This window comes from Pteropus alecto, unplaced genomic scaffold, assembly GCF_000325575.1.
Source record: "Pteropus alecto unplaced genomic scaffold, ASM32557v1 scaffold156, whole genome shotgun sequence".
Lineage (NCBI taxonomy): Eukaryota > Metazoa > Chordata > Mammalia > Chiroptera > Pteropodidae > Pteropus > Pteropus alecto.
In genome coordinates this window covers 3,988,246-4,004,919 of record NW_006437746.1, presented here as the reverse complement: position 1 = coordinate 4,004,919, position 16,674 = coordinate 3,988,246, and the positions used below count along the sequence as shown (strand labels likewise).

General features: G+C 53.0%; 1 protein-coding gene across 1 annotated transcript in view; it reads left to right on the top strand.

Annotated features, from left to right (window-relative positions):
• Positions 1–16,667, top strand: part of SLC6A20 (solute carrier family 6 member 20) — a 28,683-nt gene extending 12,016 nt beyond the window's left edge. The window contains exons 5-12 of the mRNA XM_006914904.2: positions 872–1,099; positions 4,248–4,358; positions 5,337–5,578; positions 5,973–6,135; positions 9,822–10,026; positions 11,951–12,110; positions 14,476–14,641; positions 16,353–16,667. Coding sequence (XP_006914966.2) covers positions 872–1,099; positions 4,248–4,358; positions 5,337–5,578; positions 5,973–6,135; positions 9,822–10,026; positions 11,951–12,110; positions 14,476–14,641; positions 16,353–16,505 — 1,428 coding nt within the window. The 3' untranslated portion in view covers positions 16,506–16,667. The remainder of the gene's footprint in view (positions 1–871; positions 1,100–4,247; positions 4,359–5,336; positions 5,579–5,972; positions 6,136–9,821; positions 10,027–11,950; positions 12,111–14,475; positions 14,642–16,352) is intronic.
• Positions 16,668–16,674: the final 7 nt, after the last annotated feature.

Here is a 16,674-nt window from a genome sequence, read left to right as displayed (position 1 = left end):
TGTTCAGAGCGGGGAGGCCGGTGCCGGGAACCAGTCCATCTGACACATTCTTACACACCCCAAGGCTCTCCACCCTGGCTACACGCAGGAATCACCTGAGCTTTTAAAATTCTGATGCCCAAGCCTCACCCCAGACCGATGAAATCTGAGTCACTGGGGGTGCAGCCTGGGCACATGTTTTAAAGCCCCCCACCCCCACCTCTCCAGGTGGTTCGGTCATGCCAAGGTCAGGAAGTGGACCAGGCTGGGGCGACATCAGCCACAGGCCAGTGAATGGACCCAGTCAGTCTGCTGGGCAGCTCCACTGGGCTTCAGGCCCACGGGGGACCCTCCCACCGACTGGGGTTCGGGGCCGGCTGTCACCAGGACCTCGGTTGCATCCACGTAGCCTCTGTCATCACGAGTCCTCATCGCTTAGCAGGAGCTGGGCTCGCTGTGCGATTGATTAGGGAAGCGTATCCGGCCTCCTCCAGTTGGTTCCGAGTTGGCGGGACCACACGTAAGTGGCCAAGTCCCGACGGGTCTGGATCATTGCCGCCAGCGCTGTGGTTTGAGTCCCCGGGCTGCTTGCTGCAGAGGCCGTGGGTCAGTTCTGTTGTCCTAGGGGTTCTGGCCATGGCCCATTTGCATTTTCTGTACCTCAGACCCGCAGGAGAGCTCGGTGGTCCTCAACAAACACCCCTAGGACGGCACGGCGTGGGGAGCCCCATCTGTGCCCCTGACACGTCTGCCTTCGTTCCAGCCACCTGCCTTTTGGGGACCAGTGCTTTCCTCTTCAAGGGCCCCGCATCGGGGCCACCTCCCGTCCTCCCCACCCCGACCTTTGGCCTCAGCCTTCACCTCTCCACATAATGCTTGTGTCATCCCAAAGGACCCCCTGCCGTGGTCTGTCTGCCCGCTGAATGGCAACCACACCGGCTTCGAGGAGGAGTGTGAGAAGGCTTCCTCCACGCAGTACTTCTGGTACAGGAAAACCCTCAACATCTCACCATCCATCCAGGACAACGGGAGCGTGCAGTGGGAGCCGGCGCTGTGCCTCATCCTGGCCTGGCTCGTGGTGTACCTGTGCACCCTGCGGGGCACCGAGTCAACGGGCAAGGTGGGACGGGAGGGGCTGGTACTCTGGGTGGGCAGGGGCAGGCAGCAGCAGGCAGCGGCCTCCGCCCAGGCCCTGGGCCAGCCAAGAGGCTGCCTTCTGCAGTCGAGGGCGGAAGCCGTGCTGGCGGGAGGCATGGACGGTGAGCTGGCACAAACCCCCTGCTGGACGACTATAAAAGTGGCCAAAGGAATGTGAAGTTGCACCCCTAAACCTCAAAACTTCACACTCCCTAAAAAGACAGTCTTTCTGTACTAGCGAGTCCCAAACCCATAACACTCAGGTGGCACCAAGCAACTAGAAGTGAGGTTTCCCTCCTTTAAAAACCTTAAATAATCGAAGGTATCCCCAGGACATCCTAGCCACTGGCTGTCAAGCTGAGCTGCACATTGGTCCCACCTGGAGCGCGTTGACAGCTCTGCTTTCTCAGTCCTACCCCCAAAGGCTCCAGGGAAGGCGATGTGGGGTGCAGCCTGAGCACTGAGATTTTAAAAGCTCCCCAGGTGCTTCTGATGTGCAGCCCAGTTTGAGAACCTTTGCTCTCAGCTGCTTTCAATGGCCCTTCGGAGCTCTCAGGCCTGATTTATAAACCTGTTCTCCTTGGTGCATCCCCAGGCTGAGAGGCTCCTTTATCTCTAATCTGCTCCATGGAGAAGGTTTTCTTTGAGTGTTTCCTTCATCTCCATCTTTCTCAAGTGTCAGCAGTTGCCCTGGACCCCCACGGTCCCCACCTCATCCTCGGTCACTCCTCATAGCAGATCCACCACGAGCTGGGCAGGACCAGCGCCTCAAGCTCGCAACAGCCCTTCGTGGCAGATTTCATATCCCAGTCACCTGAGGCTTAGAGAGGTAAAGTGACCTGCCCGAGGGCACCGACCGGTGAGGGTAGAGCGGGCACACCCAGCCCTGCCCCAGGGACTCCCCATCGCCTTGGTTTGGTGAGCCACCTCCTGTGTGCTCTCGCCACGTCTTTTGTGACTTAATCGATCCCAACCTTTCCCTTCTGAAGATCCTAAGAGTCCACCTGTCCTCACCCTCTGGACCACCTGAGTCACCTCCTCCAGCCCCGCCATGTCTTCTTCTGAAGCATCGAGACCAGAACTACCCCCAGTATTTTAGGAACCCTGTGACGACCCCAGTACTGTGCTTGGTAGGACATTTTCTTTTGGGTTCCAAGATGCTGTGATGGCCAGTATCTTAGACCGAAAAGCACCCACCCCATCCCAGGACGAAAAGCACCCACCCCATCCCAGGAGCTGAGGAACCAGTGGATGCCCTCTGGCAGAGCTTAGAGCCTACAGCAACTCACCCTGTCCCATCTTAAAGCTTGGCTGATATTTATGCTCATAAAAAGTGTTTTTGCAATTTGTCGTTGCCAGATTATTATGAACATGACCCAAAAAGATCTGAGAGCAACACCTACAAACTTAGAGATTTAATGAAGCCATCTTTTTTTCTAGATCGTTTTATAAATATTTAAATGAGGCCACGTCATGCTATAAAATTTATTCTGTCTCTTTCCTCTGGTTAAGCCACACCCTCTCCGTGACAGAAGTGCCCCATCGGCGTTATTTACAGGGATTGATTTTGCCAGTGGCGGTGTCCCATTTCCTGGCCTCCTCTGTTGGAATCACCTTTTTCCCTCCAAGAGTTTTTGCAGATCTGTCAAAAATGGTTTCTCCCAGTAGTTAAGGCTGGATCACGTGCCAGCTTCCCCGAGCAAGGAGAAGCGAACCACCCCGGTCACGACTCTAGAGAATCTTCCGGGAAACGTAATCACCTGAGAGGAAGGAGAGAGATGCCAAGGGCTTGCCCTTAGTGTCCTCTGAGTGTCTATTAGTTGTGGACATTGGTCACCCCTCCCCTGTTGTCCCTTGATTTCATCCAGCTCGCTCTCTTTCCACTTATTCCCCTTTATCTCTCACCTGGTGTATTTCTTCGTAATCTCCGGTGGATTTACGACTCTTCCCAAGGTCCAGTGACCTCAGGACCTCAGCTGAGAATCGATGATGAAAACACACAGGGTAGGGAGCACAGAGTGTCACTCTGGTGGCCTCGGAAATTCATGGGAAGATGATACCACACCTCGGTGGGAGTATGTGCGATTTGAGCCCATCCAGATGTGGATCACAGCTGTCTTTCTCACAGAGGGACCTAAACTTTAAGGAAACTGCTTTTGCACACACACACGCACACATTTGCAAAATATTTCTTTGCTTTACCTAAGACGCTTTGGTGCACACACGAAGTGATATGTGGAAGTGCCAGTCCCGAGGAGCGTACGTGTACCCTAAGGCCTCTGTGCTCAGGCTTTCTGAAAGTTAGAATTACCCAGAGTATGAGAGGCGATGCCAGATCCACCGTGAAAACCGAAGGTAGAACGTCATTGAACTGAAGATGCGTGTCCACGGGAAAAGATTCGGTTGACCAAAAATGTCTGTACGTGCAATCATAAAGCCAGTGGAAATGAGACCTTCCGTAAAAATCACATCACTGAATTTCTATCGTATTTACTACAGGGACACTGTCCCCGCACCAAACCTCACTTCTGGTCCTTTACGAGCACTCGTGACCAAGCCTCTCTCGGGCCCTGGTCCTGAGAAATCTGTCCTTCCTCGAATCCCTGACTTTTTTCTTAAGAGAAAATATATAAATCTTGTAAGCGATTGTTCTTTGCTTAGGCCACTAGGAAACTCGGAATGAATCCAGCTCAGAAACTGGGCAGAGCCTCACACACGCATGCCGCGGGCTGCCTTTTCCCTTGGGCCCACAGTTTCTTTTGACACTGATTTCTCTCCTAGCGATTTTTAAGTGTTACTGTTCTGGACGTATGTTTGTGAGCTGCCCCGGATCCTTTCTGGAATACGATCCGCTTCAAAGGAGGCCTCAGCACCTGCTTTTCTCTTCTCTACTGAACCCAGAGATTTCCTGGCAGTTACAGACGTAGGCAACGGCATCCCCCCACCCCATTTCCCAGCCCAAACCCAGAGCCTACGTCTAACCAAGAATCTCGATGCCTTTCCAGCTATCGGCAGCCCGAACACGCAAGACAGCATGGTGCCTCATGGAGATGGCGGGTCTGTCCTGGGCGAAAGGGAGCCTGAGGTCACCACATCTCCAGGAGGCTGACTGTGCCCTCTGGTGCCCACAGGTGGTGTATTTCACTGCGTTGCTGCCCTACTGTGTGCTCATCATCTACCTGGTCAGGGGCCTCACGCTCCACGGAGCCACCAATGGCCTGGTGTACATGTTCACTCCTAAGGTATGAACTGGAGGGAAGGGTGCCCCCCTTCACCCTGCCATCTCCCAAGATGGGTGAAGGGAAGGGAAGACGGAGGGTGGGTGAAAGCTGTCATGTACCCATGAGGTTGATGTGACCCCTTTAGGCTGTGGGAGGGGTGTGCATTACCTGTGGGCACTGGGGCACATCCTCAGCCGGGCAGCCCCCAAGCCCTGTGAATTCTGAGGCATTGAGTCTTTCGTCCGCTCCTTTTCGTCATCCTTACTGCCCCTCGACTGACTGCTACCCAGCCCCACGTCTGGCCTCCTGGCTCCCACCCGGTCTCATCCCAAGCCCTCTTTCCAGCCTGTAGACTCAGCTGTCCACCATGAGTGTCAGCTGATCATCTCGCTCTCCTGCTGGCCACTTCCAGGCACCCCTTTTTCTACAGGGGCAAATCCATTCTCAGCAGGGTATTCCGGGATCCCTCCCGAGCCCACCCACTCCCCAGGCACCCCACAGCCAGTACTCATCAATGCGGGGGGTGCTATCGCCTTGGGGGCAGGACAAGTTCTTCAGCAAATCTGGACCCTGGAAACAAAATGACTGTGGCAGCACCGCCCCCCAAAAAATCCCCGCCATCACATTCCAAACGGCCCCTCGTGTCCCTGCTGGGATTCAGCCCAGACGCAGATCAGCACCAGGCGGCACCCCCTCCGCCTCCGGAGGCCCAGACCCGTGCAGTGCCCGGAGCATGGATCGGGGGCTTGAATCCTTTTGAAAGGATTTGACCCGACACTTTTCAGTGGCACACCTCCCATGGGTAACGAGATGAGGAGGATATGACAGGAGAGATGTGTTTCATCTGTGGGGAATGGACAGGACACAGAGGGGCCGGGAGTGCTGGGCTCCAGTCCCGGGCTGCCTCTGGCTGACTGTGTGCCGTAGACACGTTCCTCCCCGTCTCTGGGCCTCCCTCCCTCGGCCGGTTCATCAGCCCTGTCCCTGCTGGCTTTCCAGATGGAGCAGCTGGCCAACCCCAAGGCCTGGATCAACGCGGCCACTCAGATCTTCTTCTCGCTCGGCCTGGGCTTCGGCAGCCTGATCGCCTTTGCCAGCTACAGTGAGCCCTCCAACAACTGCCAGAAGCACGCCATCATCGTGTCCCTCATCAACAGCTCCACCTCCATATTCGCCAGCATCGTGACCTTCTCCATCTACGGCTTCAAGGCCACCTTCAACTACGAAAGCTGCGTAAACAAGTAAGCCCAGGCCGCTCAGGGAGGCCCAGCCCTCGAGGGGGCGAGGCTAGTCTCCAAAGCTCCGAGCCGAAGGGGCACCTGGAAGAGGTGGACGCTGAGAAGTCAAGGGGTGTCGGGCAAAGGGCACCGGCTCTGCGGTCCTCAGTGCAGTAGCTGATGGCAAGTCAGTGTGGGTTGGTTCCTCTTGTCATCACTGTTTTTATTCGAGGCTTCCTCAAAATACCCTGCCCTTTAAATGGTCACCAAATCAACAGATCTCCTTTGTTCAAGGCCTCATCTCATCAGAATAGAAAAGGCAGGGGGAGGACAGTCCCCAGGGCCTAAGCTCCCAGGACGGTTTGGCGCCAACAGTCTTCCCAATCGTTGAAGGTCAGTCTGATGCTCTGCTCTGCAGGGTGATCCTGCTGCTGACCAATTCTTTTGACCTCGAAGATGGCTTTTTGACAGCCAGCAACCTGGAGCAAATGAAGGGCTACCTAGCATCCACCTACCCCAGCCGATACAGCGAGGTGTTCCCACAGATTAAAAACTGCAGCTTGGAGTCGGAGCTGGACACGGTAAGGCTCTGGCGAGGTCGCCGAAGAAGGAATTGTCCCCTGCACTCCTTGTTGGAGAAGGAGGACTTGAGCGCCATGCTCTCCGAGTGCTGCCCGGGAACCCCAGTTATTACAAAGCCCTTTGGGTTCCCCGGCCCTTTCTTCCTTCTCCTTTTCTCTTTTTAAATTTTAAAAAGATAGGAAAGTACAAAGAATAATATAGCAAGCCCCATATATCTACCACCCTGAATGTAAACATTTGTAAACATTTTGTCATTTGGGGCTCAGGGTTTTATACATATACATATACACATATACGTATATATGTGTATATATACATCTATATCTATATCTATATCTATATCTATATCTATATCTATATCTATATATGAAAAATACATTTCAGGGACAAAGTTAAAAACCCTTCTGTTACTGGCCCCCAACTTTCCCTGCTTGCCAGAGACAAGAACCTTCATTTTGACATTTTTATTAACCGTACATATTTTTAAATAATATCGTTTTGCTGGCAGTTTTTATATGGAAATAAACGGTCTTTCTCATTCAACATTCCATTTTTGAGATCTGTCCATAATAGTACATGTGGAATCTACTTTATTCGGTTTAAGTGCTGAATTTTATGGCAGCACACAAATAAATATACCATAATTTATTTATCCATTCCCTCACTAATAGACATTGAGCTTTAAAAAAATTTTGTTGTTGTTAAAATTACCCTTATTTATAGTTTACAGAATTCTCTTTACGACCCTGGGATCTTTATTTTTTCACATTAATTTGAGGTTGAATTCAACAAGTTCCACTGAGGGAAAGTAGCCCTTTAGGAATTTTTATTAGAATTGCATTGATTTTATAATGTAAATTGGAGAGGTTTAATATTTTTGATTCGGGATTTTTTTGTGACATTTGATTCAAGAACGTGCTTTATCTCATCATTCACTCAGATCCTTTTTATTCTTCAATTTTCTCTATGAATATCTTGGCACATCTTTCATTAGCTTTTTATCTAGGTACCTTATATTTTTGTCGCTATTATGAATGGTGTCCTTACTTCCTGTTCCCATCATCGTTTTTGTTGCAAAAGAAAGGTAAAGGTTTTTGTATGTTGATCTCGTATCTAGCGACCTCGATGAATTCTCTAATTGATTCTCATATTTGTCTATATATTTGCTTCGGTTTTCTATATAAACTCATATAACTTGCAGGTATAATTTTGCATTTTTCTTTTTGATCCTTACATCTCATTTCTGTGTGTGTGTGTGTGTGTGTGTGTGTGTGTGTGTGTGTGTTTGCTAGGACTTCTAGCACGATAGAAGTGGGAATGAGAGTGGGCGTGTTTGTCGAATTCTTGTATTTAATACTTCTAGAGACTCTTTCTAGAGGGTGTCTCTAGAGTATATTTTACAAGCTCAGGGAGTATTGAAGGCCCACGGCGCTGGCTGCCAGCAAGCTCCCCGGAAGGCTTCGTGGCGCTTTGTGTCATGGGTGGAGTCATACGAGGCCATGGCATGGATAAGACCACACGTTGTTCCTTTGGGCTTCAACTTCTGTTCAGTGCTCTTGTCCCAAATGTCCTCTGTTCTCGGCACCTGCGATGCTTCCTCACTTACTTTCGAGCTTGGCTCAATGTCCAAGAATTATGTGGTTATTGGTTTCTTTAGACTTTTTCCTCTTGTGGTTCCCCACACCCCCTCATCCCACTTTATTCTCTACTGTTTGGAATTTGTGTCCTCCATTTCTCTTCTTGAAATTTTCCCATGTATATTTAATTTAACCAAGTCTACAGTTAAATAATATCTCGACTTCCCTGCCAACCAGTACAAGGACTTTAGAACACTTTCAACTCATCCCTCCTGTTTTTACACCATTTTCGTCCAGTTCTCTTTGTCAACCCCATGAATTGGATGCAATTGTCATTTTATACAGGACGTATTTACCTTCGTATTTACCGTTTTATTTATTCACCTTTCTGTCCTGAATCCCAGCTGTCTTGTGGGGTTTGGTTTGTTTTTCTTCCTTAAAATACATTCTTTTACAACAGGTTTCTTGATGATAAATGTGCTCAGGTTTTGTTTGTCTGTAAATGTCTATTTTGGGCTCCATTTTTAAAAGGCAGTTTTCCCCCGAATAGACAATTTCAAATTAACAGTTATGTTCTCCCAACACTTTGAAGATTTTGCCTCGTGATTTAAGCTTCCATGCTTGCTGTTCAAACATTCTTTCATCCTTTGCAAACGCTCAGTTCCCCAGCTTTTTCTCTTTGATTTTTCTCATCGTCTTCCCTTTGTCTTTGGCCTCTGCAATCTAAGCACGGAGGGATTTTTATTTATCTAGTCTAGGCTTTGGGTGACGTTGGGCTTCCTGGATCTGTGGATCTATGTAGTTTATCAGTTTTGGAAGATTCATGCCTAATATCTCTTAATCAGTGCCTCTCCTTTATTTTCTCCCTTTAGAATTTCATTTAGACCTATGTTAGACCTTCTCGTCAACCCTACACGTCTATTAATTTCTCTTTTATTTTTTTTCCCACCTTCTTATCCTCTTTTTTGCTTCATTATAGATTTATTCCTTGGACACATCTTCCAGTTCATTAATTCTCTCTTCAGCCATAAGTAGTATTTCACTGTCAATTGAGCTTTTTAATTCAGTATTTTTTTAGACACTATTTTGTTAAATGTGCTTTTCATCCCAATAGTTTCTTGTTATATGTTTATCTCTGTAATTTTATCCCTTATTTTTTTAAATGCATCTTGAGTAGTTGTCCCGATGGTGTCCTCGGGTCAGAGTGAGGACAGTTAGCCCTCGAGGGAGGAAGAGTTTTATGACACTGTTGAGAATTGTCTACTCACGATTGTAATACGAAGCAGATCGATTTTAGTAGATTTTGTTATCTTTAAATTCTCTACAAGGAGTCACCCCCTTATCGTCCCACTCAGGATGAGCAATCCCACCATGCCATCGAGCCTACTTATAGTCTGAATCTGACCGACTACCCAGTACCTGCCGCTCTTGGGGAGGGGTGTTCTAAATCTTATTTCTTATCCCTGCTGACTCTACACTCACAGGGGCTTGTCTTCTCTCGGGTTTATAAATCTGCAAGCTCGCTCTCGCTCTTCTCTGGTGATCCTGTGGGTCTAAATCAGGAAAGCAATCCTCCAGAGAGAGTTTGCTGCCAGGGGACACCCCACCAAGACCCCTTCCAACTCCCTCAGGTGGTTCGTCTCTAAGCAGGAGTCCCAGGCTCAGTTTCCCCACTATTGTGTTATTGCCACAGGGACATGGCCACTGAGCGCCCCTGCGCCTGCTGGCTGACCGCTGGGCCAGGCCGGCTCCCCACCATCCTGCTGCTCTGGCCCCACCTTCCCACCTCAGCTCTCAGCCACTGAGGCTGCAGACGCCTAGTCAGTCATGATAGCAGAAGCAGAAATTATCCAAACATTGGTTTACTGTGTTCCCCAGAATTCACATGAGTTGGGGCAGAACTGGAGAACTCAGTTCCCAGCTCGACTGAAATGTCTGCTCACACTTCACAAACATCACCCCTGACAGCTCACATGTCTGTCCAGCCTGGGGAAGCCCGAGGGGCTGGTCTGCAGATGGGAGCTCCAGCCACGTTGCTTAGCAAGCAGTGTGTTTAAGGAATCAAAAGTTCCTTGGGTATGTAATTGGTGTCTTCTCGCCGCGGGCAGGCCGTCCAAGGCACTGGCCTGGCTTTCATCGTCTACACGGAGGCCATTAAGAACATGGAGGTGTCCCAGCTGTGGTCAGCACTGTACTTCTTCATGCTGCTGATGCTCGGCATCGGGAGCATGCTGGGCAACACGGCCGCCATCCTCACCCCTCTGACTGACAGCAAGGTCGTCTCCAGCCACCTGCCCAAGGAGGCCATCTCAGGTGAGCGGGCCGACCCAGAGAGAGGCTGGGGTTTGGGGAGGATGGGATGTCGGGGCACATGGATGGATGGGTTGCCTCAGGGGCCCTGTGCTCATGGTGGTGGCCACAGGGGCTGTTGCCACCTCACAGTGGTCCCGCCCTCACCTTCTCCTCGCCTCGGGCGGTCGGGGGCCAGCGCAGGTGAGTCTGGTTCTCCACACCACGGGGAAGTGAAGTGACCACCCCAACAATGAGAAAAGGCCAAAGTCCTCGGCCTGGCCCCCGGAGCGCTCCAGGCTCAGAGAGAGCTGCTTTCGTCTGTTTTAACTGAGGTTTAACAATTATAGCGTGGACACTTCTCAAGCACAAAGTCAGCGAATTTTACATATCCATCCACCCAAGTGACCACGACCGAGGTCGAGACACTGCATTTCCCACACCCCGGGCCCCCCAGTCAACACGCCCCCTCCTCTATTCTGGTGATACCATTTTAGGTTTGTTCTCCCTATTGTCCAACTTCACGTAAACGAAACCACACAGTCCGTATCCTTCGTGTCTGCCGCCTTCACGCGAACTCTGTCTGTGGGATCCGCCCGCGACGCGGCAGCGAGCACCGGTCTGTCCCTTCCCTGCGCGGCGTGCTCTGCGTCGCAAGACGAACAGCACCGTTCGTCCGCCGGGTCTGCTGCTGGTCGTGAGGAAAAGAACCTGCTTTGACGATCGCTCGTAGCTCTTCCCCGTGTTGCTCCAGCCCCATCTGCTCCGACCCGAGGGCCGCGCCCCTGCTTCTGCCCACACCAGCCCTCCACACCCAGGACGTCCCTCCTCCCAGCCCCAATCGAAGCCAGCGCCCACCCCATCTCAGAGCCCCCGAGCTCCCATCCCATCTCAGAGCCCCCGAGCACTTAGCAGCACCCCCTGCACCCATAGCCATGCTGTGTGCCTTTAACTCCTGGCCACCCTAACCTTTCCTCCTTGTGCGTCCCCCCAGGATGGGGAGTGGTGGCTGGTGGTATCTGGCATGGAAGTGGAGAGGGCAGGTGGGACCTTTAGAGTCAAATACTTTTTGTGGGGTGCCCAAGAACCTGGGTTCTGGGAGCAGAAGGGCCTCTGTCTCAATCCTGACTCCACCGTTTACGTGCTGTGGGGCGCTGGGAAAGTTACTCAGCTTCTCTGCGCCTTGGCTTCCCCGTCTGCGAACGGGAGCTCCTGACACCTGCCTCAGAGGTGTAAGGACCCAGTGCATGGCACGTGCCCGGGGCTCGGTGGGAACTGGGTCAGCGCTGTTTTTCTTCCCTTCCCCCTTGTAGTCGGACACAAGTCTTCGCTAGGAGGTCCTGAGAGGGTGTCCTGCAGCTCGACTCTCCTGCCCCGACTCACCTCCCATGAGCTCAGGGGCTGAGCTGTTGGGATAAACAGCCATCACCAGACTCAGTCTGGGCGAGATCCGCCAGACAGTGATGCCCACAACTTCCTCTTTTCCACTGAGCTGATGCCCCCTGCAGGACAATGCTGTGAATGAACATCAGTGATCCCTGCAGACACTCTTGGGATGCCTTGCCTCCCCCTCACCCCACACACACAACCCCCTGCAGGACAATGCTGTGAATGAACATCAGTGACCCCTGCAGACACTCTTGGGATGCCTTCCCTCCCCCCCACCCCACACATAACACATACACGCAGCACACATACAGGACACACACACACAGCACACACACACACAGCACACACACACACAGCACACACACACACACCACACACACACACAGCGCACACACACACACACACTTTCAGAGTGGCCAAACCATGACAGCACTTCCAACCCACGCGGAGGACCCCATCAGCCAGAGTCCCCTTGGGGTCCATGGCTCTGCTGCCCCACAGAAAACTGGGCGCCCAGGTGCGGGTCTCAGGCTGGTAAGCAGGTGGTCTTGTGTCGCAGGTCTGGTGTGCCTCATCAACTGTGCCATCGGCATGGTGTTCACCATGGAGGCCGGCAACTACTGGTTCGACATATTCAACGACTATGCGGCCACCCTGCCGCTGCTGCTCATCGTCCTGGTGGAGACGGTGGCCGTGTGCTTCCTGTACGGCCTGAGGAGGTGAGCGGCCCCCGCCCCGCCCTTTCTCGGTGTGCTTCTCCGAGCTCGGCACTGTTCGGCAGCGTTTTCGATGGGACCCCAGATCTCGGCTCGTTCCCTGCCTCCCTCGGTTTGCCTTCAGCCACCATCCCCCCAATGTCCCGTACCTTTCAGTAAGGGGTATTGAAGAGCCACGTCGAGTGTGGTCCCAGAGGAGCACCGACTCCCGGGGCAGAGAATCCTGCCTCCAGACACTGGGCGCTCTGACCGTCGGCCAAAACCAGTATTATTTTTCAAGCATGCTGACCAAAGTCCAGTTGATAACTCACGCCTGAGAAAATGTGGCAAATTCAGGTCATCAGGCTCCCAGCCCTGCTGCACAGTGCAGCCCTGGCCGGTTTAAATCTCTCAGGTGATGGACGGTGGGTGGGGCCGAGACCCAGGGGTCCAGAGCGGCTCCCAGACCTGGGCATGGAGCTGGAGCTCTCCGGCCCAGGCCGTTTCACACTTGACCTTGGGCCAGCGCCCCAGGATGCTGATTAAGCAGGTCCGAGTGGGGCCCAAGAACTCACGTTGCTAACAAGCTGCAGGTGAGTCTGGGTCGACACCCTGAGAGCCATTTCGAGTGTGGTCCCAGAGGAGCAGTGTCCGGAGCTTGTTCGAAGAGCGGGGTCTCGGGTCCCCCGTATGCCATCATGTCCAGGGGTCCGAGGCACATCACGCTCTGGGAAGCGCCGCTCAGATGGGAGCCCCATTAGAAGGGCTGTGCCAAGTTGTCCCCACACACAGTCTTTTCTGATCCTCAGACCGTTTGGAGGCAGGTGGAGGCCGGGTTGAGGGATTTCCATGGTCAAACGATTTCGGGTCGTAATTAAACAAAGCCAGATTTCTCTCCCATGGGATTTCTCAAAGCCTTGGAGACAACTGTGAATCTCAAACAGGGGGCTGTCATTTGCAGAGTTTCTAGAACCACGTTCGTGGTCAAGGAAGGCCTTTCGTCCTCCCCCACAACTACTAATGTTGCAAGGACATTGGTGTCTGAGTGACCAACTCTCCCCGTTCGCCTGGGACTCGGGGATTTCCTGATACATAACACTGGAAACGTCCCGGGTGAACTGGGACAAACTGGTCACCTAAGAGAGGTTTCAGGGTAAGGAGAGAAGGTCCGGGAGAGAGAGACAGAGCCGAGGGCCCACTGGAGGTGCTGGGGAGGGGGCGCGAGTCCATCCAGAGGACGTGGTGGGAAGTGGTGGGAATGGAGGGGGAACCAAAGGTGCCCGGTCCGGGCAGGGTCGGCGGGGAGGGGGATCCATAAGCAGCCAGGTCTGGGAAGGACCAGGAGAGGGGAGTCTTTCCGCTCGCTCAGGGGACAGCACCATCTAGTGGCCACCTAGCAACAGTGCCATGCCGCCTTTTTTTCTGCAGCCAGCTCTGCCCATCTTTCTCCACCCAGAAAAGTGGAGGGCAGGGAGGTAAAGGGACAAGAACACCCAACTCTATCTGCCATGTGTGGTCTCGGAAATCCCAGGCGTTCACATTATGCACGTGAGGCTTTGTGGCCAAGAGCCCAGGGCCCCACTAGGCCGGCGTAGCGTGGGGGCAGGTAGAGGTCTCTACAGGCACGTGTGGGCCTTGGCCCCTAACGCTGTGAAAATGGGGAGGTGGCTGGGTCAGCCTTTCCCAAAGTGCTGCAGATACTTTCCATACTTATTTGTGCGTACGTTAAAAAATACGCGATTACCCTATCGAACCCGCGATAAAATGGATGCTGTTGTGCCATAGCTAAATTTAGGCAAATTTAAAGAAAAGAGAGCCTGCAGACATGCCTGGAAACGCAGCGGTGGGCTGCGAGCAGCTACGCGGCTTCCCCCCACGCCAGCTCCAACGGACCGTGGTGCTTTGGGTTCCGGGTCTGAAAACGTGCTGCGGTTGCAGGGGACAGAGGAGATTCCCCTTGGGGGACATTTATAATGGGCAGTAGAGTCGCTGACAGACAGCAGGGGGGAGGGGTGGGGCAGAGCTGCTCTTGGGGTCCCCTGGCATTGAGGATGGCTTGTCAGATGTCCCGCCATGCCGTCTGTCCCCACATTGCTGGGGGTACCGTACCTCTGGTCTCCACCAGCGGCCTCCACCTGAAGGCTGGCACCAGGCAGATGTCTTCTGACATCTCTGTGGGGGATTTGCTTTGCCCCGCTTTGTGACAACCTCAGCCCTCCCCCCAACACCCCTCTCCCCAGAAGAAATCACAGAGGGCCCGGTGGTTGTGTTCAAACCTTAGTGGTGCCAGAACACGCTCCTCCTAGGCAAATAGGAGGTAGAAGCTGGAGCCCCCCATCACCCCGACAGCATGGATAATCCAGACTTCCTCTTCCTGTTTTCCAAGTAGATTTGAAAGTGACCTTCAGGCCATGACTGGCCGCACTCTGAACTGGTACTGGAAGGTCATGTGGGCCGGCATCAGCCCCCTGCTCATCGTCAGCCTCTTGGTCTTCTACCTGAGCGACTACATCCTCACGGGGACCCTGCGGTACCAAGCGTGGGACGCCTCCCAGGTACCTGCTGGCTCGGGAGCATGGGCCTTTAGTGTCTGAAACCAAGCAACTAGTTCCATGGCGTGGGCAGGTTATTTGTCACGACATGGAAACCTCACCCAGGTATTTTAAAACTCTCAACCCAAGACAGCAGAGCTGGGCTTTGAGCTTTTCACCATACGCAGCAGTAAATAGAGTAAGATTCCCTCCGGGACCTCCCAGGAGGGTACTGGGTTCCTGCCTCCCCACCGTGTGCTTCTTCTTGGCCAGCAGGCCCTCCGGCCTCTGTCCACTCAGGCCTCCTTAGGAAAGGCCGAGCAAGACTGGACGGCATAGCACTGACCCTGGCCCCTGGCCCCAGCTAGAGCAGGCTCCTGGGCCCTGCAGGGACTCGTGGTAACACTTGAGTTGCTGGATCCTGGGAGGGCCTGGCTCCGGGTGCAGCTGAGACAGAACTCAGTGAGCAGCTCACTCAGGGTGCTGGGTGGCAGCTGTCCACCAAGCAGAAGGGCAGTATGTCACTCTTTTAATAGCCAGCGCAGTCACCTCAGCACATTCCGCCTGAGGATCAGCCCTGGGTGTCCTCACGCAGACACATTCTCCTAGAAAAAATTTGGCCAATTTGGATTTTCTTTTTTTCCTCTGGGTAGAAGACACTGTCCTTTAGCATATAGTGCGTGTGGTGTGTGCAGAGGGGGTGTGTGAAGGGCCCAGCAAGCCAGCTCACGCCACTCCACGTGACCGGTCGGGGTGGAAGGCGGCCCTCTGTCTGGTCCCAGCAATGGTGCCCACTCCGCTTCTCAAACTGGTGGAGGGCTGTGGTGGCCTCTCCATCCACAGCAGACCGAGTCTTTTCTAAGATGCAATAACGACGCAGTAAAATGAAAAAACGATAAGATACAAGCGTCGATTACTTATTAGATTCGACAGGCACGAGTATGCTGTCAAATTGCTGAGACAGTTTCTAAATGTTTCCTCTCAGTTCCTGTACTTGTCTGTGCAGAATATTTTAGACTAACAGACGAGTAACTAACAAAAAGTTCATGGGCTGGTCCCCGTGGCATTTTGGTTTATAAACCAGACTTCCTTGACAGTGAACACCTGTTCCCCTGGACATGGCTGCCCTGTGCTTCTTTTGTGGAAAGATGGCATGTATTGAATTTTTGGCCTCATTTCTCATCAGTTTCAATGTATGTGCGTTTAGGGAGACATCCATCACCCCACCAACTAAATCCAGGGGCCCAGAGAGACTGCTCCTGAGACCATAGCTTGCTATTCAACGGGGTAGCCGACGGCCGCCTGTGGTTATTTACATTTAAATTTGTTAACATTAAATACAATTTTAACCTCAGTTCTTTAGTCTCAGTGACCCGGACACCATAGCCACCTGTGTCTGGTGGCTGCCGTACCGGGCAGCACCGATATGGAATATTCCCATCATCCCAGAAAGTTCTATCGGACCTCGCTGGGCTAAGGGCAGCCCCCAAATGCAGGTGCTCTGCACGGTGCCTCAAACGCAAGGCCCCTGGCTATCCTTCTGCTTACTCTTGGCGAGTGGCTCTAAACAATGACTCTGTGCACACTGGCGAAGTGTGTGGAAAAGCAAGATGACAAGGGGAGTCAGTGTACCCTTGCTGGTGAGCCTGGGGGGCGCCCGGGGCCAGGAGGGTGCGGGGCTCTGGGGTTCCACCCGGAGAGGTTCTTCCCGCTGACGCTCAGCTTCTCCTTCCAGGGCCAGCTTGTGACCAAGGATTACCCGCCGTACGCCCTGGCCGTCATCGGGCTGCTCGTGGCCTCCTCCACCATGTGCATCCCCCTGGTGGCCCTGCGGACTTTTGTCATGCGCTGCCTCAGGAGGGGAGGGGACACAGCCCACGTGGCCTGAGAACTGGGTTCCCAGAGGCCGCTGTCAGCTGCTCACTGTTTCACAGCTACTATTTACAGGTGGAACCTCCGGCTGCTTGTTCAAGTATTTACTCCAGGTGTGCTCAGCCCGCCATCTTCCTGAGTCTATAAAGAAGGATTAGGAAGGTGTGGAGGAAGGAGATCCTCTT